Source organism: Phoxinus phoxinus, assembly GCF_949152265.1.
Source record: "Phoxinus phoxinus genome assembly, chromosome: 19".
NCBI lineage: Eukaryota > Metazoa > Chordata > Actinopteri > Cypriniformes > Leuciscidae > Phoxinus > Phoxinus phoxinus.
Window position 1 is genome coordinate 32,491,216 of NC_136894.1, and position 25,000 is coordinate 32,516,215.

Below are 25,000 nucleotides of genomic sequence, written 5' to 3' on the forward strand. Positions count from 1 at the left end.
TATATTTAAATTGCAGTTTTATCAACATTTAGATAAAAATAAAATTGCCTTGTTTTTCTTCGCTCATGCCTTTGTCCCTATGTGGTTTATGTCTCTTGTATTGTCATTAAACCCAAGCTAAACAGCATGACATTATCGATGGCAAATTTGACAGAGTAGAGGATTATAATTGGTGAGTTAATGTTATTCCAGTATAGTTATCATTTAGGTAAAAAAAGAAAACTGCACTTCTACAACATTTATTGATTTTTGCTCATGTTAATTTCAACGTTTACTAATGATTAAAATAAAAAGTTGTATTTGTTAACACTACTTACACAATGCGAACCATCAGGGTACTAAAAGGGTACACTTCTCAGATTATTAAATAAATAAAAAACAAAGTTGTAAAAGTAAAGTTTAAAAAAGGTTATAGAAGTCTATGAAAATTGTAAAAAAATAAATAAAATACATATTGTTGTATTACATAATATATATATATATATATATATATATATATATATATATATATATATATATATATATATATATATATTTACAATACATTTTCAACTCTAAAACTTCAAGAAAACCCATGCTAAATATCTGAACAAGTTCTGGGCCAGATTGTAGGCTGATGTCTCAATAAATGAGCTTTAGGAAAAAATATTTGTGTGCAGTACCAACATTTTCCACTAGATGACATCCAGACACCACCGATGACCCTTTGATTTCCATATATGTTTTTAGTGATCTGAACCTTATGTTTTCATAATATTCCAAATATTTATGAAGTAGATATCCTAATAGTTAGGGCAGTATGTTAATATTTGCTTTCAATTAAACCTCTAAAACCCAAAAATGTACGGAGAGAGTAAAAGCGCGTGTTATAGTCATGTTATAATGTAGAATAGCAAGTGTCCCACGGGTGTCGGGGAGGGGCAGTCTTAAAAATAGAGGTTAAAGACATTTTTATAAATCATAAATTCAGATATTTATTCTTTGAATTGTGTGAATAGTATTGATAATTTGTATCCACTGTAAGATTATAACATGTTATCCACTTTGTCTAATTGTTTTATTATTTTATAATTTCTGGTTTGCTGTAGAATTGATACAATACAAATGGACAATGTTGCCAGTAATCAGTGCAATTATGCTTTAGGCATAAGGCCAAATATACAAGTTGAGTTTCACGAAATCTGAAACAACAAAACTTCATTTTGAAGTTCTGAGTTAAGATGAACAGAAGCAAACTAATTACCCATCCTAAATTACACACACACACACACACACACACACACACACACACACACACACACACACACACACACACACACACACACACACACACACACACACACACACACACACACACAAATTATAAACTGTACATAAGGGATGTTTTGTTGTTTAACACAATTTAGTTGTTTTATTTTGTGACTCATCAAACATTTTTGTCTTGTTTGCATTAGTAGGCAGAGGAACAGAAACAAACCTTCTCTGTGGAGCTCAGTCTTGCAGCATAGAAGTGAAAAACAACTGTATATAATATAGAACAAGAGCAGGAGGGCTTTGCTGTGGAACACCTAGTAAGACCCTGTTCAGTAGGGTAAAGAGAGAGAGAGCTGCAAAGCACACAGTTATTGCATTACCTATACATTTGTTAACATTAAAAAGTTAAATGTGAATTATTTGGGCAATCCTAGTGTAGCCTACTAAATGTCAACATACACAACATGAAAAATACTATCTCAGAACGGTTCTGAAATTACATTATATCATTCTTGCATTACTTTTTGCAACCTTCAAGTTATTTTGATGTATATCTGGATTGTATTTCTGTATATTTGAATATTCTTACTTGATTAAATAATTTTTAGACTGAAGAAAGCATCTAAAGAGGTGTAATATGACACACTGTACATTAAAAATACTGTACATGCATTACCATTACAGAATTAAAATTAAATTAAATTAAAAATGGAGCACCCCAAACAAGTAATTATCAAAAGAAATGACAGCAGTAGATAAATACCAATAGATTCTTCATTTGTGATGTGGAGGCAAACTGTAACTCGGGCTTTGATTCTTTCCGTACATTTTATATGTGTTTTAGAGATTGAATTTGAATCAAATATTAACATTACTGCCCTAACTATTTCTAAATAGGATGTCTACTTCATACATATTTGGAATAGTATGGAAATATAAGGTTCAGATCACTAAAAACCATACATGGAAGTCGTAGATCTCATCGGTGGAGTCTGGATGTCATCTAGTGGAAAATGTTGGTACTGCGCACAATACAATCTTTCCTAAAGCTCATTTATTGAGACATCAACCTAAAATCTGGCCCAGAACTTGTCCAGATATTTAGCATGGATTTTCTTGAAGTTTTAGGGTTGAAAATGTTTTGGGACAAAGGCATGAGCATAGGGACAAACATTGGAACAAAGGCATGAGCGAAGAAAAACAAGGCAATTTTATTTTTTATCTAAATGTTAATTAAACTGCAATTTAAATATATTATTTCTATAAGTTCTACAAAAAAAGGACAAAATAGATCGGCTGAATAACCTGATCTATGGCATGTTAAATGGTGGTGGTCTATGAACAGTAGCTAAACCCCCCTAAACCCAGAGAAATGGTTAGACCCAAGCCTTCAGCAGCCAATGACACTGACTGACCCGTTCAAACTGATTTTAACTCGTATGTCACGCGTCCTTTTCGCCTGGTTGGAAACTACACACACGTTTTGTACTGCCTTTTTGTGTTAACTGTTTACACGTCAAAAGCGTGCGTTTTGTCCTAGTCAAAACACACGTTTTCAACGCCCATTTTTGTTACGATAGACGCGCGTCAAAAGCGTGCGTTTTCGGTGACCCCAAAGCGCACGTCAAAAGCGTGCGTCTTGACAGCCAAACGCGCGTTCCTGACGCGCGCTTTGATGCGAAAAACGCGCGCTTCTGACGCGCGTTTTTTTGTGTGCACAAAGCGCACGTCGAGAACGCGCGCTTTTATGGCAAAAACGCGCGCTTTTGACGCGCGTTTGGCTGTCGAACGCCCGCTTTTGACGTGTCAATGTGCAATCGGACGCCTGGCCAGGCGTTTGTGAACACTTTGGCTTGCCATACTCGTCTGCGTCTGCCACATCACTCGTTCGTCTGCCGAACGTCTCGTCTGCGTCTTCCGAACGTCTCGTCTGCGTCTGCCACATCACTCGTTCGTCTCGTCTGCGTCTGCTGGTTTCCAGCACATTCCACACACTTATTCGTTCTTTATTATTTTTCCCCACTTATCTTCAATTGTATTTTATTAGCAATTAAGTGATTTTACCTTGCTTATATAGGCTATAGCTTTTTATTCCAAATAGTAAATATTAATTTACACAAATGATCATGTTAAAATTTGTGTTTGCCATTGTTTCTTGTCAACATATCCACAGATAGCCTACTTATGAATAAATCATAAAAAAGCATGTATGTAGCCTACTATTCACCACTAGGAGTCTCTTGACCAATACAAAAGAACGTAGTTGTAAACATTTGGGCTGATTTAACTAACATATATAATATTTGTAATGTTTAATTTTAGAGTTGTAATATTTAGTTTTAGATTTTCGCCGAAGTTTGATTGACAGGCGGTCTGACAGTTATCATCAGAATTATACTTAAAAACAGATAGGTCTGCACCTCAGGAGAAATGCGAGCACAGTTCATTATTATTATTTAGCCTAAATGTCTTTGCTTATACTAATAATAATAATAATTAGCCTATAATTAATATTATCAGCCCAAGGCTACATATTTAGCTAGATTGGCCCACAGCTTTTATCCCAGTTGCAGTGAGACTGTTGAACGAGCATTCCTCCTATTTATACCCAGCCCGCCACACACACCACAATAATCTCTATACACAACTTTAATAGTTGGGAATGCATTGCTGTAGCCTACTATTTACTACATCTCACATATTGTTTATACGGACATTAATTGTTATGTCCCTGTCGACTGGTGATATAACGGATTGCACTTTAGCCTATCGACTTTTTATTGCACTTATATTGTAGGATTATCTGATGTTATTTCGTTGTTATTTATAAGAATGACAAAAAATACAAATAAATAAAGAACAAACAATATTTAGAAGACGCTTTTATCCAAAAAAAGGAACAAAGCAATTGGTCAAATGTCAGTCATAATAAAGGTTAGACAATAATAATACAGGGTTTTATTTGATTATCACAAACAAACTCGAGATTTTGACGCATATCCAAGGGTTTGTGCGGAGTGGAGCGCGCACTGCATGGCACGGAGGCGCGGGCGCGAACTTGTATTTTCCTATCAACAGTGGAAAGTAAACAACTTAAAATACTCATAATTTATGGTCATACAGAAAATAAAATAAAACAATCAGGCACGCTTTCATGATCTCCGTGAACATGAGCGCGTCTCAAAAATGACCTGAAACAAAATAAAGCTTGAAATGTCCACTTTTAAACGAACAAATTCGAATCGAAAGCAAATACTGTCTGATTATGTAATCCGTGAATGGTGCATTTCTATAAAGGCGCATCTGCTTTACAGCGGAGATGGAGATGTGTTTGCAGCCGACACTGATTTACAAAATAGGCATAGGCTACTTGTTTATTAATAAAAAACAATTCAAATGCCTCGTTATTTTTTCAGACACATTTAGTATCATTAGCCTATAAACCACCTATAAATCACCTCTCTGTATGGTTCCAGAGATGGCTATTCTCATTCAGCACTGCGGGGAAAATAAATGTGGCATTAGAAAACCAGTAAAATAAAAAGAATAAAAAAATCCATATTAATTTGTGAATATTTTAAATGTTTAATACGGGTTATTTATCCGTGGGCACGATTTGTTAAACCGAGGGAACAGTTTGAGAATTCGTGAGAACGGTTTATAAACGGATTATATAAAAAATAAAAATAGTATTTTTCAATTCTATTCTTCTATTTAAAGGATCTACAGAAACAGTGGTTGTGCGATCGAGTTGTCTGTTTTCTAGTTTAGTGCTGTAGCCTATAGGCCTTTTAAAACTATAAACCCCAACAATAAGCTATAAAAATGAAATAGCCTATATCAATTTTGTTTCTTCATATTTCTATCTTTGTAGGGGCATTTGGCCCTCAAAATGTGGGTTAAACAAGAACACACACACACACACACACACAATATCCTATATATAAATATCCTATAAATCACAGACGCAGACGTCACGTTATAAGGCAGACGCAAGTGAGACGAGTGCATGTTGCAAAGTCATATTAAAGAACCGATCGCAATCGCTGGCGCACTGCACTGAGCAGTGCTGAGTAGCGTGTGCAGTGCGTGTTAGAGAAAATTATAATAAATGACTTCACTGCCACACGTGAATGACGTGTAACGTCTGACTTGACACTTCACTGCTACGCGTGATTTACGTGACGTCAGCGTGACGTCAGCGTGACGTCTGCGTCACGTCTGCGTCTTAAAATGAATGGAATAAATAGCAGAATAAAAAAAAAATTAAGACGTTGAGTGAGACGTTCATTGAGACGAGTGCGTGCTGCAAAGTCATATTAAAGAACCGATCGGAACGCCATACTTTAATATGACTTTGCAGCACGCACTCGTCTCAATGAACGTGACGTCTGCGTCTGCCGAACGTCTCGTCTGCGTCTGCAGAACGTCTCGTCTGCGTCTGCCACATCACTCGTTCGTGTGCAGAACGTGACGTCTGCGTCTGCCGAACGTCTCGTCTGCGTCTGCGGCAAGGTGGTTTCCAGCACATTCCACACACTTATTCGTTCTTTATTATTTTTCCCCACTGATCTTCAATTGTATTTTATTAGCAATTAAGTGATTTTACCTTGCTTACGTATAGCTTTTTATTCCAAATAGTAAATATTAATTTACGCAAATGATCATGTATATTATTTATTTGAAGGGCCGCCTCACCTCATACCCGCTACAATTGAGAATCACTTTAAGCATGACAATTTGAAGTAGGCCTATTCCACTTAATACACAATAAAACAATATACAATAATTAACAACCGCTTGTTGTTCTTCTAAAGTGAGGACGGGCCACAAATCCGAAAAAAAAAACAACATAAAAAAATAACAAACATTTCCAAAACTGTAAAAGTTCATAGATATAAAAATAAAACATTCATAACTTATTTTATGATAAACATATTACTGTCTATTATTGTTTATACGGACAATAATTATGTCCCAGTGGACTGTGATACAACGGATTGCACTTTATCGACTTTTTATTGCACATATTGTAGGATTCTCTGATGTTATTTCGGTGTGATTTATAACAATGACAAAAAATAAATAAATAAAGAACAAACAATAATAATACAGGGTTTTATTTGATTATCACAAATAAACAAGATTTTGACGCATATATCCAATGGTTTCTGCGGAGTGGAGCGCGCGCACGGAGGCGCGGGCGCGAACACTTGTATTTTCCTATCAACAGGAAACAACTTAAAATACTCATAATTTATGGTCATACAGAAAATAATAATACACCATTCGCAACTACTTTTTTTTTTAGTAAACTCACAATAACAAGAAAACGTTTTGATTTCGTAAAATAAAACAATCAGGCGCGCTTTCATGATCTCCCTGAACTGGAATGAGTCTAAAAAATGAACTGAAACAAAATAAAGCTTGAAATGTCCACTTTTAAACGAACAAATTCGAATCGAAAGCAGATACTGTCTGATTATGTAATCCGTATGAATTTTTATCTAGAGCCGCATCTGCTTTACAGCGGAGATGGAGATATGTTTGCAGCTATTTTTATTAATAGTTTATTAATAAAAACAATTAAAATGCCTCGTTATTTTTTCAGACACATTTAGTAGCCTATCATTTGCCTATAAACCACCTATAAATCACCTCTCTGTATGGTTCCAGAGATGGCTATTCTCATTCAGCACTGCGGGGAAAATACATTTTGCATTAGAAAACCAGTAAAATCAAAAAAAAAAAAAAAAAAAAAAAAAAAAAAAAAAATCCATATTAATTTGTGAATATTTTAAATGTTTAATACGGGTTATTAATCCGTGGGCAAGATTTGTTAAACCGAGGGAACAGTTTGAGAATTCGTAAGAACGGTTTATAAACGGATTATATAAAAAATAAAAATAGTATTTTTCAATTCTATTCTTCTATTTAAATGATCTACAGAAACAGTGGTTGTGCGATCGAGTTGTCTGTTTTCCAGTTTAGTGCTGTAGCCTAGGCCTTTTAAAACTATAAAAAAATTAAAAACACAATAACAACCCCAACAATAAGCTATAAAAATGAAATAGCCTATATCAATTTTGTTTCTTCATATTTCTATCTTTGTGGGGGCATTTCGCCCTCAAAATGTGGGTTAAACAAGAACACACACACACACACACACACACACACACACACACACACACACACACACACACACACACACACACACACACACACACACACACACACTATCCTATATATAAATCACAGACGCAGACGTCACGTTATAAGGCAGACGCAAGTGAGACGAGTGCATGTTGCAAAGTCATATTAAAGAACCGATCGCAATCGCTGGCGCACTGCACTGAGCAGTGCTGAGTAGCGTGTGCAGTGCGTGTTAGAGAAAATTATAATAAATGACTTCACTGCCACACGTGAATGACGTGTAACGTCTGACTTGACACTTCACTGCTACGCGTGATTTACGTGACGTCAGCGTGACGTCTGCGTGACGTCTGCGTCACGTCTGCGTCTTAAAATGAATGGAATAAATAGCAGAATAAAAAAATTTTTAAGACGTTGAGTGAGACGTTCATTGAGACGAGTGCGTGCTGCAAAGTCATATTAAAGAACCGATCGGAATATGGCGTTCCGATCGGTTCTTTAATATGACTTTGCAGCACGCACTCGTCTCAATGAACGTCTCACTCAACGTCTTAATTTTTTTTTTATTCTGCTATTTATTCCATTAATTTTAAGACGCAGACGTGACGCAGACGTCACGCAGACGTCACGCTGACGTCACGTAAATCACGCGTAGCAGTGAAGTGTCAAGTCAGACGTTACGCGTCATTCACGTGTGGCAGTGAAGTCATTTATTATAATTTTCTCTAACACGCACTGCACACGCTACTCAGCACTGCTCAGTGCAGTGCGCCAGCGATTGCGATCGGTTCTTTAATATGACTTTGCAACATGCACTCGTCTCACTTGCGTCTGCCTTATAACGTGACGTCTGCGTCTGTGATTTATAGGATATTTATATATAGGATATTGTGTGTGTGTGTGTGTGTTCTTGTTTAACCCACATTTTGAGGGCCAAATGCCCCTACAAAGATAGAAATATGAAGAAACAAAATTGATATAGGCTATTTCATTTTTATAGCTTATTGTTGGGGTTGTTATTGTGTTTTTAATTTTTTTTATAGTTTTAAAAGGCCTATAGGCTACAGCACTAAACTAGAAAACAGACAACTCGATCGCACAACCACTGTTTCTGTATATCCTTTAAATAGAAGAATAGAATTGAAAAATACTATTTTTATTTTTTATATAATCCGTTTATAAACCGTTCTCACGAATTCTCAAACTGTTCCCTCGGTTTAATGCCCACGGATTAATAACCCGTATTAAACATTTAAAATATTCACAAAATAATATGGATTTTTTTATTTTTTTTATTTTACTGGTTTTCTAATGCCACATTTATTTTCCCCGCAGTGCTGAATGAGAATAGCCATCTCTGGAACCATACAGAGAGGTGATTTATAGGTGGTTTATAGGCTAATGATACTAAATGTGTCTGAAAAAATAACGAGGCATTTGAATTGTTTTTTTATTAATAAACAAGTAGCCTATGCCTATTTTGTAAATCAGTGTCGGCTGCAAACACATCTCCATCTCCGCTGTTAAGCAGATGCGCCTTTATAGAAATGCACCATTCACGGATTACATAATCAGACAGTATTTGCTTTCGATTCGAATTTGTTCGTTTAAAAGTGGACATTTCAAGCTTTATTTTGTTTCAGTTCATTTTTGAGACGCGCTAATGTTCACGGAGATCATGAAAGCGCGCCTGATTGTTTTATTTTATTTTCTGTATAACCATATTTTTTTTTTTTAAGTAGGCCTATTTTAAGTTGTTTACTTTCCACTGTTGATTGGAAAATACAAGTGTTCGCGCCCGCGCCTCCGTGCCATGCAGTGCGCGCTCCACTCCGCACAAACCCTTGGATATGCGTCAAAATCTCGTGTTTGTTTGTGATAATCAAATAAAACCCTGTATTAATATTGTCTAACCTTTATTAAGACTGACATTTGACCAATTGCTTTGTTCCTTTTTTGGATAAAAGTGTCTTCTAAATATTGTTTGTTCTTTATTTATTTGTATTTTTTGTCATTCTTATAAATAACAACGAAATAACATCAGATAATCCTACAATAGGCTATAAGTGCAATAAAAAGTCGATAAAGTGCAATCCGTTATATCACCAGTCGTCAGGGACATAACAATTAATGTCCGTATAAACAATATGTGAGATGTAGTAAATAGTACAGCAATGCATTCCCAACTATTAAAGTTGTGTATAGAGAGTATTGTGGTGTGTGTGGCGGGCTGGGTATAAATAGGAGGAATGCTCGTTCAACAGTCTCACTGCAACTGGGATAAAAGCTGTGGGCCAATCTAGCTAAATATGTAGCCTTGGGCTGATAATATAAATTATAGGCTAATTATTATTATTATTAGTATAAGCAAAGACATTTAGGCTAAATAATAATAATGAACTGTGCTCGCATTTCTCTTGAGGTGTAGGCCTATCTGTTTTTAAGTATAATTCTGATGATAACTGTCAGACCGCCTGTCAATCAAACTTCGGCGAAAATCTAAAACTAAATATTACAACTCTAAAATTAAACATTACAAATATTATATATGTTAGTTAAATCAGCCCAAATGTTTACAACTACGTTCTTTTGTATTGGTCAAGAGACTCCTAGTGGTGAATAGTAGGCTAGGCTACATACATGCTTTTTTATGATTTATTCATAAGTAGGCTATCTGTGGATATGTTGACAAGAAACAATGGCAAACACAAATTTTAACATGATCATTTGTGTAAATTAATATTTACTATTTGGAATAAAAAGCTATACATAAGCAAGGTAAAATCACTTAATTGCTAATAAAATACAATTGAAGATAAGTGGGGAAAAATAATAAAGAACGAATAAGTGTGTGGAATGTGCTGGAAACCAGCAGACGCAGACGAGACGAACGAGTGATGTGGCAAACGCAGACGAGACGTTCGGAAGACGCAGACGAGACGTTCGGAAGACGCAGACGAGACGTTCGGCAGACGAACGAGTGATGTGGCAGACGCAGACGAGACGTTCTGCAGACGCAGACGTCACGTTCGGCAGACGCAGACGTCACGTTCATTGAGACGAGTGCGTGCTGCAAAGTCATATTAAAGAACCGATCGGAACGCCATATCGGAACGCCATACACGGCGGCGTCAGGTTAGAAGTTAACGTGTGGAGAACGTCTGCACGTCTGCACGTCTGCCCGTCTGCCCGTCTGCACGTCTGCCCGTCTGCACGTCTGCTATACGATCTAATAATGTATTAGTTTACAAATGTTCATTGACTTGGAGCTAGGCTCTGCATTGGTTTTAGCCTGAAATTGATATTAACTGTGAACTTATTCCCCTGAATGTACTTTTGCAGTTTTTCTCAGTCACTTTGGTACATTTTTGAATCATCCTTAAGATTTTTAAACCAGTAAATGCATCTAAAAAAATAATTCATACTAGCAGCACCACACAATGGAAGTAAACCTGCTCAAAATCCCTAGTTCATCTCTCAAAAGTCAGTATTTATGTGAATGAACATACTAGTGCCATCAGAATGAATAGTCCTTGTGTCATTGTTCACAAACAAGATAGTCAAAATGCTTCGTCATGTTGTCAATAATAAAGTGTTCAGTATTTTCAGATTTAAACTATGGCTACGATTTATATTTATATTCTTTAAATCACAATACATATACATTCATATACAGTATATATCCTGATGACATCGCTAGGCTATCATTACGGAGGGTATCACTGGTTGTTCCCTCATCATAGGTCACACAATCACTATTCAATTAAAATGTATAAAGTTTATTAAATGGCAAAACAGAGAGAACAAAAATATTTAAGAGAGATAGAGAGGGAGGCTTATATCCAGGGCTTCCAATGCAATGCACTTGTGCAAAACGAAAACGCTTGTATTTTTAAAGCGCAAAGTTAAACAACAGAATCTTAATTTGAACTATAGGCTACACCAAATGCTGCGCAAAAAAATACATATAGACGAATTTTTGTTTATGACTTATTGCCCCTTTATTAAACATTTAAAATATTCACAAATTAATATGGATTTTTACTTTTTCTCTAGGACAAAATTAGAACCTGGAAATTATATTTTTCCCGCAGTGCTGAATGAGAAGAGCCACATATATCTCTGGAACCACAGCCTACAGAAAGGTGATTTATAGGCGTATGATAATAAATGTGTCTGAAAAAATAACGAGGCATTTTAATTGTTTATTAATAAACTATTGTTTTCTAAATCAGTGTCGGCTAAAAACATATCTCCATCTCCGCTGTTAAGTGGGTGCGCCTTTAGAGAGAAATGCTCCTTTCATACGCATTACATAATCAGAAGGTATTAGCTTTCGATTCAAATCTAATTTGTTCGTTTTAAAGTGGACATTTCAAGCTTTAGCTACATAGGCTATGTTTAGTTTCAGTTCTCGCGCTCCAGTTCACGGAGATCATGCGCGCCTGATTGTTTTATTTTATTTGACAAAAGCACTTCGCTTTCTTGTTATTGTGAGTTTACACAAATAAAAGTAGTTACGAATAATGTATTATTATTTTCTGTATGACCAGAAATGATAAGAGTAGGCTATTTTCAGTTGTTTCCACTGTTGATAGGAAAATGCAAGTGTTCGCGTCCGCGGCTCCGTGCCATGCAGTGCGCGCTCACACTCCGCTCCACACAAACCGTTGGATATGCGTCAAAATCTTGTGTTTATTTGTGATAATCTTATTATTATAGTCTGACCCATATTATGAATGACATTTGACGAATTGCTTTGTTCCTTTTTTGCATAAAAGCGTCTCTAAATATGTAGCCTAATACATTTTATAATAATGATGATAATTATTTAATTATTTTTGCGTACACGGACCCCAAACACACCGCGTCTTCCAAGTCAGGTGACGGTAAATGCGCAAAAACCGAAATATTCCTTTTTGGGAGGTGCGCAAACGGCGTTTACGTGCGTTTAGCCTCCACTACATCCCTGTACACACACACTCTGTATATGTGTGTGTGTTACATTGTCTCTATAAAGCATATTTACTGTATAATGTAAAATGCAAGTGGAGAACTGTAATAGAGTAAGTATACAGCAGAAAATAGTGTCTGATTACACCCCAGTTCTGTCTACAAATGTTTGAATGACTGAAGACACTGTTCTCCCAACATCCGGCTGCACCGTTGACCACCTCAGTCATTGTAAGGTCATGATTGAGAACATGGTCTGCAATAGTGGCCCTTATTTCATTATAAACATGTCCACAATCTTGACCTCTTCCACTGCTTTGCCTCCGTACCCTTCCACATCCTTACTCCTCCTCTTCCTCTTCCTCCTCTTCCTCTTCTTCCTCCTCTTCTTCCCGGCTGTTGACCCTGTGTGTTTCCGTGTTGTTCTTCCATTATCTAAATGTGTAACACTGAGTTGTGCTCGGTCAATATATGCTTGCAATGAAGCTTCATGAGATGCTCCTCTGAGCGGTTTCAGAGACCTGGATGATTTAATGCTTTACATTCCCCTTCATTAGTGAAATGCAAACCCGTATATCTATTTATAACGCAGCCACTTTAAATTCACATAATGTTTCACTTCTGGGGAACAGAAATATATATATTTAAATGTAATGAAAATTAATTGCCAACTGAGACACAAAGTTGAGGAAAAATTACAAGTAAAACACAAATTTGTAAATATTTGTTTGAATGTTTCTGTGTAATGAGCAGTTTTTAGCTTAAAAAAAAATAATAATTAGGAAATCATTGTCTAAAAGGAGTAGTTGTGTCCAAGCCTGCGTTTTTTAAAACAAAAAACAGTAATATTGTGAAGTAATATTACACATTAATATAACTGTTTTTTATTTGAATATATGTTAAAATGAATAGGTTGAACATTAACCAGTCATCTCAATAGAGCAGGGTCTTGGCGCCATCTACTGGCGATTTTATATTTATATTTGGTAGTTTCATATTTATTTAGCCTCCTTTCATTTCGGCATTTACAACTCGGTTTAAAATAAATGAGCTTGCTAGAAGTTCATAGAGCGATTTTTTATAACATAGAAATAGTTAAGTAGCGTATGCATCCACTCATAGAGCTTTTTATTATTATTGTAGCCTAGTCTATCTTATTCCCATGCATGATCGTGCATAATTTATATTGTAAAATACATTCAAATCTTTTTACTGTTGACATTCGTTGATTTTTTTATGTATACAAACCTAAATAGTATTTTCTTAATATTGTTCGAGGATAAAGATATAGGCTCTAAGACCTAGCCTATGTTAAATAGCTATTAATGTTATTTTCTCTGTTGAAAATTCTACTAGCCCACACTGTTTGAACAGTGTCTCAAATAAGAAAAGTCCATCACACATGTAGCTGCATAAAAATACGTGCGCTATTTTTATATTAACCAAAGGCATGTTAAGTATTGCGTTCAGACGGGCAGACGTGCAGACGGGCAGACGTGCAGACGTGCAGACGGGCAGACGTTCTCCACACGCATATCACACGCACGTTAACACGTCTTTAAGCTTGGTTAGGAAAGGAATGACACAAAGCGAGCGCCATATACACTGCAACACACACACACACACACACACACACACACACACACACGCACGTGTTTCAGATACGGCTTGATCTGCTGCTGAGGACGCTTACACTGCAACACACACACACACACACACACGTGTTTCAGATACGGCTTGATCTGCTGCTGAGGACGCTTACACTGCAACACACACACACACACACACACACACACACACACAGTTTTTCATTTCTATCCTTGTGGGGACATTCCATAGGCGTAATGGTTTTTATACTGTACAAACTGTATATTCTATCCCCTTTCAGTGTGTGTTGAAAGAGAATAGAAAGTTGATAGATGGTAAGAAGATTGAAAGAGAAAAGAAAGTTGATGCATGTAAGTTGTAAGAAGATCCTTTTAAAAGAAAGATCTATAATAGCTACCGGTCGATATAAAATACGTCCGACTGTTTGCACTGTATTTTATTTTTTTATTTTATTTTCCAAACTGTGATTCAGGAAGATTTTATTAATTTTTAGGGCTGTCTGATTGGAAGAGATTTTGAAGGGGAACGGGAGAGCTTCACTCCGACGAGGCGAGTGAAGATTAGCTATACTATGGAGAGTATAGAGGTTCGCTGTTAGTTTAAAACAGCAAAAGTGAAACGTGCTCTGTGGGGCCCCTTTGGGCAATACTGGTGTGGTACACCACCCCAGCAGAGGACGTCCCTGGATTGTAGGTCCAGTGGCACCGCAAACCTGCTCAATCACTTCCATCTCAGACACGGTTTTAATTATTCTTATTTCTTTTGATTATTTTAATTTCTTCTATGTAAAGCACTTTGAATTACCACTGTTTAGCTTTGCATTTACTGAATGAGCACTGTGCCACTGTTCGTCCGACTGTTTGCACTGTATTTTATTTTCTAAACTGTTTTAATTATTCTTATTTCTTTTATTATCTATGTAATTATTTTTATTTTTATTTCTTCTATGTAAAGCACTTTGAATTACCACTGTGTATGAAATGTGCTATATAAATAAACTTGCCTTGCCTTGCCTTGCCTTACACTGCCCCTATCCCTAAACCTACCCATCACACACACACACACTTACACTGCCCCTATCCCTAAACCTGCCCATCACACACACACACACACTTACACTGCCCCTATCCCTAAACCTGCCCATCACACACACACACACTTACACTGCCCCTATCCCTAAACCTGCCCATCACACACACACACACTTACACTGCCCCTATCCCTAAACCTGCCCATCACACACACACACACTTACACTGCCCCTATCCCTAAACCTGCCCATCACACACACACACACACACACACACACACACACACTTACACTGCCCCATCCCTAAACCTGCCCATCACACACACACACACACACACACACACACACACACACACACTTACACTGCCCCTATCCCTAAACCTGCCCATCACACACACACACACACACACACACACACACACACACACACACACACACACACACACACACTTACACTGCCCCTATCCCTAAACCTGCCCATCACACACACACACACACACACACACACACACACACACACACACACACACACACACACTTACACTGCCCCTATCCCTAAACCTGCCCATCACAGGAGACATTCTGCATTTTTACATTTTCAAAAATATATAATTTAGTATGTTTATTAACCCGTTCCCCTCATGGACCGCTGGCTGGTCCCCACAATGGAGGTGATCTCAGGTTTTACTATCCTTGTGGGGACATTTGGTTCCCACAATGTATAATAAACCAAGCCACACACACACACACACACACGTGTTTCAGATACGGCTTGATCTGCTGCTGAGGACGCTTACACTGCAACACACACACACACACACACCTGCAGATTCAGCACGCTACAAAACACAGATGTTTGACTATGTGGGATGTTGTCACACACACACACACACTGAAACATGTTCATTCTCCAGCTGTGTTCAGAAGTTCACAGCGTGTAAAGCGCACACACACATTTGTCTTTTAAGTATATTTGTGAAAACAATGTATTTTATGCTATAAAATATACATGTGGGGTTATAACTGTTGATCTGTTTTTAAACAATCTGTGTGTATAAATCGCTATATAAATAATCTTGACTTATACGAATTACATTTAAAATAATTGAAAATGCAAAATAGCTGTATATATATCTGAGATGATTTATGTATTTATGTCTGAGATGATGAATGTACGACACTCGCTGAATTAAACATGCAACATGATGAGATTACATCTGAATTATTAAAAACAGCAGGAAATATTACAGTGACACTTACCGACATGTTTGCCACGAGCGCAGCCGCGTCCACTGTCAAACACACACACACACACACACTGATTAAAAAAACTTTATTTGAATAAGTTTTACAAGAAAATTCAATCATCAAAAGTCATCAAAATTACTAATTTAATGTGTCACTTTCCATGTCTCTGTAATTAATTGTGAGATTTACTAGCAGATTCTGAGTGATTTCTTTAGATTTTCTTTATAATTAATTGTGAAAATTACTAGCAATTTCTGTGTGAAAAACTTTTTTCAGTTCTGAACTGTGTGTTAGACTTACAGGTGTGTGTTAGACTTATAGGTGTGTGTTAGACTTACAGGTGTGTGTTAGACTTACAGGTGTGTGTTAGACTTACAGCTGTGTGTTAGACTTACAGCTGTGTGTTAGACTTACAGCTGTGTGTTAGACTTACAGCTGTGTGTTAGACTTACAGGTGTGTGTTTGACTTACAGGTGTGTGTTAGACTTACAGGTGTGTGTTTTGTCTTTTGCTCTGATTCGCCCAAATGGACCCTCACTGACAAACAGATGATCAACATCACCAACGAAATCCTGAAGAGCTTCTTTACGCTCACAGCTGGTCTCCTCCATACCTGCAAACACACACACACACACACACACACACACACACACACACACACACACACACACACACACACACACACACACACACACACACACACACACACACACACACACACACACACACACACACACACACACACACACACACACACACACACACACGTCACATTTGCAAATGGAGAGGTTCTCCACGGCTAAACGTGTGTGTGTGTGTGTGTGTGTTACCGTGATCTGCGACGATGATGATGTTGACACACTGATGAAGGTTGAGTTGTTTGAGGCCGTTCATCAGCTGACCGATGACTCTGTCCACACCCTGCAGAGCCATAATCAGCTACACACACACACACACACACACACACACACACACGTCAACAGATGTGTTGACGCACAATGTTTTTTCATATATCAGACAGGAAGTAATGTGAGAGGAATATTATAAACACAGTGTGTGTGTAACTACTTAACACTTGTATTATGTTAAAATTCTGGGTACGATCATTGATGATCATTCCATTTCAGATCATTGACCCTATTTGGATTCAATACAATTCACCATAAGTCCTTCATCTGTCCACACCTCCCCGGGGTCCTTCATCTGTCCACACCTCCCCGGGGTCCTTCATCTGTCCACACCTCCCCGGGGTCCTTCATCTGTCCACACCTCCCCGGGGGTCCTTCATCTGTCCACACCTCCCCGGGGTCCTTCATCTGTCCACACCTCCCCGGGGTCCTTCATCTGTCCACACCTTCCCGGGGGTCCTTCATCTGTCCACACCTCCCCGGGGGCCTTCATCTGTCCACACCTCCCCGGGGTCCTTCATCTGTCCACACCTCCCCGGGGTCCTTCATCTGTCCACACCTCCCCGGGGGTCCTTCATCTGTCCACACCTCCCCAGGGGTCCTTCATCTGTCCACACCTCCCCGGGGGTCCTTCATCTGTCCACACCTCCCCGGGGGTCCTTCATCTGTCCACACCTCCCCGGGGGCCTTCATCTGTCCACACCTCCCCGGGGTCCTTCATCTGTCCACACCTCCCCAGGGGTCCTTCATCTGTCCACACCTCCCCGGGGGTTCTTCATCTGTCCACACCTCCCCAGGGGTCCTTCATCTGTCCACACCTCCCCAGGGGTCCTTCATCTGTCCACACCTCCCCGGGGGTCCTTCATCTGTCCACACCTCCCCAGGGGTCCTTCATCTGTCCACACCTCCCCGGGGGTTCTTCATCTGTCCACACCTCCCCAGGGGTCCTTCATCTGTCCACACCTCCCCAGGGGTCCTTCATCTGTCCACACCTCCCCGGGGGTCCTTCATCTGTCCTCACCTCCCCAGGGGTCCTTCATCTGTCCACACCTCCCCAGGGGTCCTTCATCTGTCCACACCTCCCCGGGGGTCCTTCATCTGTCCACACCTCCCCGGGGGTCCTTCATCTGTCCACACCTCCCCAGGGGTCCTTCATCTGTCCACACCTCCCCGGGGGTCCTTCATCTGTCCACACCTCCCCGGGGGTCCTTCATCTGTCCACACCTCCCCGGGGGTCCTTCATCTGTCCACATCTCCCTGGGGTCCTTCATCTGTCCACACCTCCCCGGGGGTCTTTCATCTGTCCACACCTCCCTGGGGTCCTTCATCTGTCCACACCTCCCCGGGGGTCCTTCATCTGTCCACACCTCCCCGGGGTCCTTCATCTGTCCACACCTCCCCGGGGGTCCTTCATCTGTCCACACCTCCCCGGGGGTCCTTCATCTGTCCACACCTCCCCGGGGGTCCTTCATCTGTCCACACCTCCCCGGGGGTCCTTCATCTGTCCACACCTCCCCGGGGTCCTTCATCTGTCCACACCTCCCCGGGGGTCCTTCATCTGTCCACACCTCCCCGGGGGTCCTTCATCTGTCCACACCTCCCCGGGGGTCCTTCATCTGTCCACACCTCCCCGGGGTCCTTCATCTGTCCACACCTCCCCGGGGGTCCTTCATCTGTCCACACCTCCCCAGGGGTCCTTCATCTGTCCACACCTCCCCGGGGTCCTTCATCTGTCCACACCTCCCCGGGGGTCCTTCATCTGTCCACACCTCCCCGGGGGTCCTTCATCTGTCCACACCTCCCCGGGGGTCCTTCATCTGTCCACACCTCCCCGGGGTCCTTCATCTGTCCACACCTCCCCGGGGGTCCTTCATCTGTCCACACCTCCCCGGGGGTCTTTCATCTGTCCACACCTCCCCGGGGTCCTTCATCCATCCTCACCTCCCCGGGGGACCTTCATCTGTCCACACCTCCCCGGGGTCCTTCATCTGTCCACACCTCCCCGGGGGTCCTTCATCTGTCCACACCTCCCCGGGGGTCTTTCATCTGTCCACACCTCCCCGGGGTCCTTCATCCATCCTCACCTCCCCGGGGGACCTTCATCTGTCCACACCTCCCCGGGGTCCTTCATCCATCCTCACCTCCCCGGGGGACCTTCATCTGTCCACACCTCCCCGGGGTCCTTCATCCATCCTCACCTCCCCTGGGTCCTTCATCTGTCCACACCTCCCCGGGGGACCTTCATCTGTCCACACCTCCCTGGGGGTCCTTCATCTGTCCACACCTCCCCGGGGGACCTTCATCTGTCCTCACCTCCCCGGTGTCCTTCATCCATCCTCACCTCCGCGGGGGACCTTCATCTGTGCACACCTCCCCGGGGGACCTTCATCTGTCCTCACCTCCCCGGGGGACCTTCATCTGTGCACACCTCCCCGGGGGTCCTTCATCTGTCCACACCTCCCCGGGGGACCTTCATCTGTGCACACCTCCCCGGTGTCCTTCATCCATCCTCACCTCTGCGGGGGTCCTTCATCTGTGCACACCTCCCCGGGGTCCTTCATCTGTCCACACCTCCCCGGTGTCCTTCATCCATCCTCACCTCCGCGGGGGTCCTTCATCTGTCCTCACCTCCCCGGGGGACCTTCATCTGTCCACACCTCCCCGGGGTCCTTCATCTGTCCACACCTCCCCGGGGGTCCTTCATCTGTCCACACCTCCCCAGGGGTCCTTCATCTGTCCACAGCTCCCCGGGTGTCCTTCATCTGTCCACACCTCCCCGGGGGTCCTTCATCTGTCCACACCTCCCCAGGGGTCCTTCATCTTTCCACACCTCCCCAGGGGTCCTTCATCTTTCCACACCTCCCCGGGGGTCCCACATCTCTTTACTCCTCGAGAGCCAGTGTGGCTTCAGGAACGAACGAGGAACAGAAGACATGATATAACACAACATTGACCTCTACACCATGTCCGTGGATTTAACCAAGGAATTCAACACTAAGTCATGAGGGGCTCTGGAAGATCATGAGCAAGTTGCATTGTAGCCAGTTCCACGATGGCATGCAGGGTTGTGTACTTGATGATGGAGACCCATCTGATCCCTTCCCAGATACAAACAGATGAAGCAAGGCTTAAACCAACACTGTTCAGCCGGATGTTATGCAATGCCTTCCAGGACACTGACCCTGCCATCAACATCAAGTACAGGACAGATGCCAAGCTGTTCAATCAGGCCAAGACCTTTCAAAAGCCTCAATGAAAGACCTTGCCTTAAAACGCTCAGTCTGACCAACAAGTCAAACTTCCGAGATCGAACCTGACATCGGATGAAGTTGTTCATCTTCTTAACGGAAGAACAGACACAAGTGCGTGTGTGTGTGTGTGTGTGTGTGTGTGTTTTCTCACTCCTCCACTGACGGGTCCAAAACTGTGTCCAGAACTATCAGGCTCCTCCAGGTACAGCGTTAGGAAATCCGGCCTAAAGGACCAACAACAGCAGAAACACGCAGATGAGTGATCAAACTACCGATGAATATGAGTGTGATGACGTTGATGAAGTTAATGTGTACTGGAGTTGGTGTGAACACAAACACATGAAGCGAAACCGACAAGTTAACTGATGAAGATGATTTACCGTTTATCCTCTGGCAACTGCAGCCACCGTAGAACAGTGAAGACCCTCTCCTCATACGGGACCTTACTGCACACACACACACGCACACACACACAGTATGTAATGGGGGATTAATGGTTCAAATCTGAGCTGATACACTAAACGTGTGTGTGTTTGAATGCAGTAGATTTGACCTGGAATATTGACACACTGACTAGTACAAATATAAGGGCTGAGACAAATAACTGTGTTTTCACTTTGAAGTTTATTATTTTGACCCTATCAGCAGATGTTTGTACTTCTTTAAACCAAAAAGCTCACTTCATTTAGAGCACTTTAAAGCCTAATATCTTCAGTCATGTTTCTTCTCAAGTATTAAAAGCATCTTGATGTGCGAGTGTTTGCTGGACACGAGACAGACACACTGAGGAGGAACGTCATGTTTGCACTGCAGGTAATTAAAGAACTGTGACTCCGCAGGAATGTTCCTCCAGAGCTCCAGCTGTGATGACTCTCGAGCCGATCAGTGTGTTTATACTTTCAGTGAATCTGACGCACTCACCGCCGACTGAGGACGCATGATGTGTGTGTGTGTGTCACGCAAACTAACCCGTCGAAATCCATGTAGAGATCTGGGAAACTCCCGTTTATGGGCACGTCGGATCCCGGCCAGAAGAACGTTCCAGCTTTCAGTCCCTGATACATGGCAGTGTTCCAGATCTGAGGTCAGAGGTCAGGGGTCAGTACAGGTGTGTGTGTGACATGTGTATTACACTGGTATTACAACGTGAACGTGATTTCAAATTGCTTAAAAAACATACTAAACAATTATTTTTTTTTAAATGTAAAAAATGCATAACGTTTTGTGTGATGGGTTGGTTTGGGGGTCGGGTTAGTGTGTGTGTGTGTGTGTGTGTGTGTGATGGGTTGGTTTGGTTTGGGGGTCGGGTTAGTGTGTGTGTGTGTGTGTGTGTGTGTGTGTGATGGGTTGGTTTGGGGGTCGGGTTAGTGTGTGTGTGTGTGTGTGTGTGTGTGTGTGTGTACCGGTTGTCCCTGGTACCATCTGGGATTGCTCTTCTCGCTGTTGGACAGACTGAAGGAGGCGTCGAACACGGGGTCGTACATGTTATTATCCACCAGCCCATGTGACTCGGCGTACAGACCCTGCACAGGACAACACACACCTCTGACATCACACACACACACACATCACCTGCACACACTAAGGGATATTATTGGCAGATATTGATATGCATTTTATGTCAGATTCTGCTATTCTGTTATAAAGATCTCTTTGATGTACATTACAAGCATCAGAAAATCATATAAATATCAGCATCTGCAGCAAACAGCATATTATTGCTCAGTTTGAGTCTCACTATATCAGACTATATGAGCCATAAAAGCCTGATAATATGATACAAAACATAAAAACATGGTGAATTGCCCTAATGTGGGACACCTGAGATCTAGTGTTTGTAGGTCGCCCATAAATACATGAATGACGTGAAACTATGGGTTAGAGAAAGCTGCGGGGTCATGTGATCAAAGACATGAGATCAGGAGACAGCTTGTGTGAACACCATCCGAAGGTTAGTGACAGAGAGCTTTAACAATTTTGATACATTTTAAACAAAGCAATCCTGCTACTCTTTAGCCTAATATGCTTATGAAATGTTTGTCCATCAAACAATAGTGTAACTTTGTGTGTATAAACGATATCTTTTATATTTTTATCAAATGTCCTAGTGTCCCACATTAGGAAATGTGGTTTCCAAATCCGGGACAGCATGATCAGCCTAATGTGGGACAGAACTTCACTGAGTCAAAAATGTGTGGTGGGGCAAACATGGTTATTTACATGGTTTCAGTCTCGTAGAATAGGAAGAAAAGCACTGATTAACAAGGAGGATGAAGCTGAACTGGGGCAGGTTACATGCACAAACGTGGATTCCCCCTAACTGTGCGTTCACACCGGACGTGAATAGCGCGTCAAATTCGCGCCTGCCACATCTAGTTATACGCTTGACCACTTTGTGTCCATTCGCGCGTCAAGAGAGAAATTGACTAAATTTCTCTCTGGGCCGTGACGGCGAAAGTTTCAAAACCCGTTGGCGGCCATCTTTTTACAAGATGTCTGATGTTGATCGATCATTTATCGAGAGAGTCACCGCTCTGTATTTGCTCTGGAGAGCAGAACGGTGGTGTAGGGGTCATCGTCACCGTATTTGGGTCCACCAGACCCTTCGGAGGCGCACCCAGTTTGGTGAGTTTCACCATTTGCTCCAGGAGCTGCGTCTGGTGACGGCCGCTCTCTGCGGTACTGTCCCGCATCAGAGCGATCATCATCCTATGTCACTTTATGCCACGTGAAGCAAGCAGGCTCCTGATTGGTTAACGAGGAGCGAATTGACACAGAAGTTAAAAATTTTCAACTCGAGCGGCAGACGCGAATTCGCGTCAAACTCGTGAATGCACAAAAAGCACTATAAAATCATTCGCGCTTAACACGGCAGACGCTCAATTCGCTCAATTCACGGCATTCGCGCGAACTTGACGCGCAAATGAGGCGTATTCGCGTCTACCGCGCCGCACTCTACGCCTCATTCGCGCTGAAGGATTTTTTACGCGCGTAACGCTTCTTTGCATTGACTTAACATTGAAATCACTCGCGCCTGACGCGCGATTCGCGTCCGGTGTGAACGCACCATGAGAATGCCGGACATACAGAAACTGGCCACCGGTCTGCAGAGGAGAAAGGTATTAGGGGATTCAGCAAAGGCTGGCTACAAATGGTTTCAGGTTTTTTTTTAAACGAAACAAGAACCTGAGCATCCGGAAAGCAGAGGCACTCTCAGCCTCAAGATGCAGGGTTCTGGGGTTGGAGAACACTCCTGACCGAAGCAGGACCAGCTCCTGCCAACTGTGGTTGCTGAGGTTGGGTCGCCTTGATCTGAGGTTACCAGAGGAGACTACGACCTGTCCATGTTCCTGGTGGCAGGGGCCAACACTCCTCATATTCAAAGGCAAGAGGCTAAGGGCCGACTGGCTTTCTGGGTCCCCCAAGAACACGCACCTAAGGAAGTCTGATAATGGGTGGAGAAATGTGGAGTTATTCACAGAATGGGGGAAGTGGTTTATACAAAGCCGTCCACAAAATGATCCACGGCCGCACCTGCTCTTCGTCGATGGTCATGTCTACAACATGCCCTTTTTAAACACTATGAAGCAGAACACCGCCTGTGTGTGTGCCCTGCCTCCTCACACTACTCTCTATCTACAGCCAGCAGACAGAGCGCGGTTCACCCGCTTAACACATGACTGGAGGCTCGAGGGACGAAGGGTCACGGAGGGAACCGGCTTGTTCATGCCACTGTTTTCTAAGGCCTGGAAGGAAGCTGCTACACCACCACATGCCCAGGCAGGATCTCGAGGGTCAGGGATATTACCATTCAACCCGGCCAAGATCAACACACATCCTTACCATCACACACAACTGAGAGATCCTCCTGCCCCGGAAACCCCATGTGGTCCTCAACGTGGTGATGATGATGATGATGATGATGATGATGATGATGATGATGATGATGACGGGGATAATGATGATGATGATGATGATGATGATGGGGATAATGATGATGATGATGATGATGATGACGGGGATAATGATGATGATGATGATGATGATGATGGGGATAATGATGATGATGATGATGATAATGATGATTTCTGCCATCCACAAATTCGGGATCTTCCAGAGCATGAGTGTCCAGCCAGAAATCTCCCCGGCTCCACAGACTCCACAACACCCCCTACTGTCCGCCATTGTAACCGCACCACCTCTGGCAGAGGAAGATGAAGTGGTGACAGCCAGACGTCTCCTTTAAGTCACTGATCACCATTCCTGTCAGAGAACGCCCAACTGCCAAAGCCTCCGTCCTGTGATTTGACTAGCGATGCCCATTTTTCTTTCATCAAAGAGAGAGAGGTTAAGAACAAAGGGAACAAGGGGAAAAGCTAAAGACTACAGAGAACAGCAGACAGGTGAGCCAGGACGCTTGTGCTATCCGCCAGCATTCGTACGCTAACATCAAGGTCACAGAGGACTGGTTTCTTGTCCAGTCTGCTCACAGTGGTTCCACGACAGCTGCGCAGAGAACAACGGGGTTATAGACGATACAGCGTCTTGACATGCAAGGACTGCTTGTTTCCAGAACTGTAGGAGTCCACAGATAA

At 41.8% G+C, this 25,000-nt stretch overlaps 1 protein-coding gene across 1 annotated transcript in view; it reads right to left on the reverse strand.

The window, feature by feature from the left end:
* LOC306987154 (venom phosphodiesterase CdcPDE) overlaps nucleotides 1-25,000 on the reverse strand; it is a 51,526-nt gene that overhangs the window by 17,279 nt on the left and 9,247 nt on the right. Inside the window, exons 8-14 of the mRNA XM_079591222.1 lie at nucleotides 21,809-21,928; nucleotides 21,375-21,484; nucleotides 20,786-20,851; nucleotides 20,557-20,629; nucleotides 17,077-17,185; nucleotides 16,737-16,859; nucleotides 16,259-16,290 (exon numbers count right to left, since the gene is read on the reverse strand). Coding sequence (XP_079447348.1) covers nucleotides 16,259-16,290; nucleotides 16,737-16,859; nucleotides 17,077-17,185; nucleotides 20,557-20,629; nucleotides 20,786-20,851; nucleotides 21,375-21,484; nucleotides 21,809-21,928 — 633 coding nt within the window. The remainder of the gene's footprint in view (nucleotides 1-16,258; nucleotides 16,291-16,736; nucleotides 16,860-17,076; nucleotides 17,186-20,556; nucleotides 20,630-20,785; nucleotides 20,852-21,374; nucleotides 21,485-21,808; nucleotides 21,929-25,000) is intronic.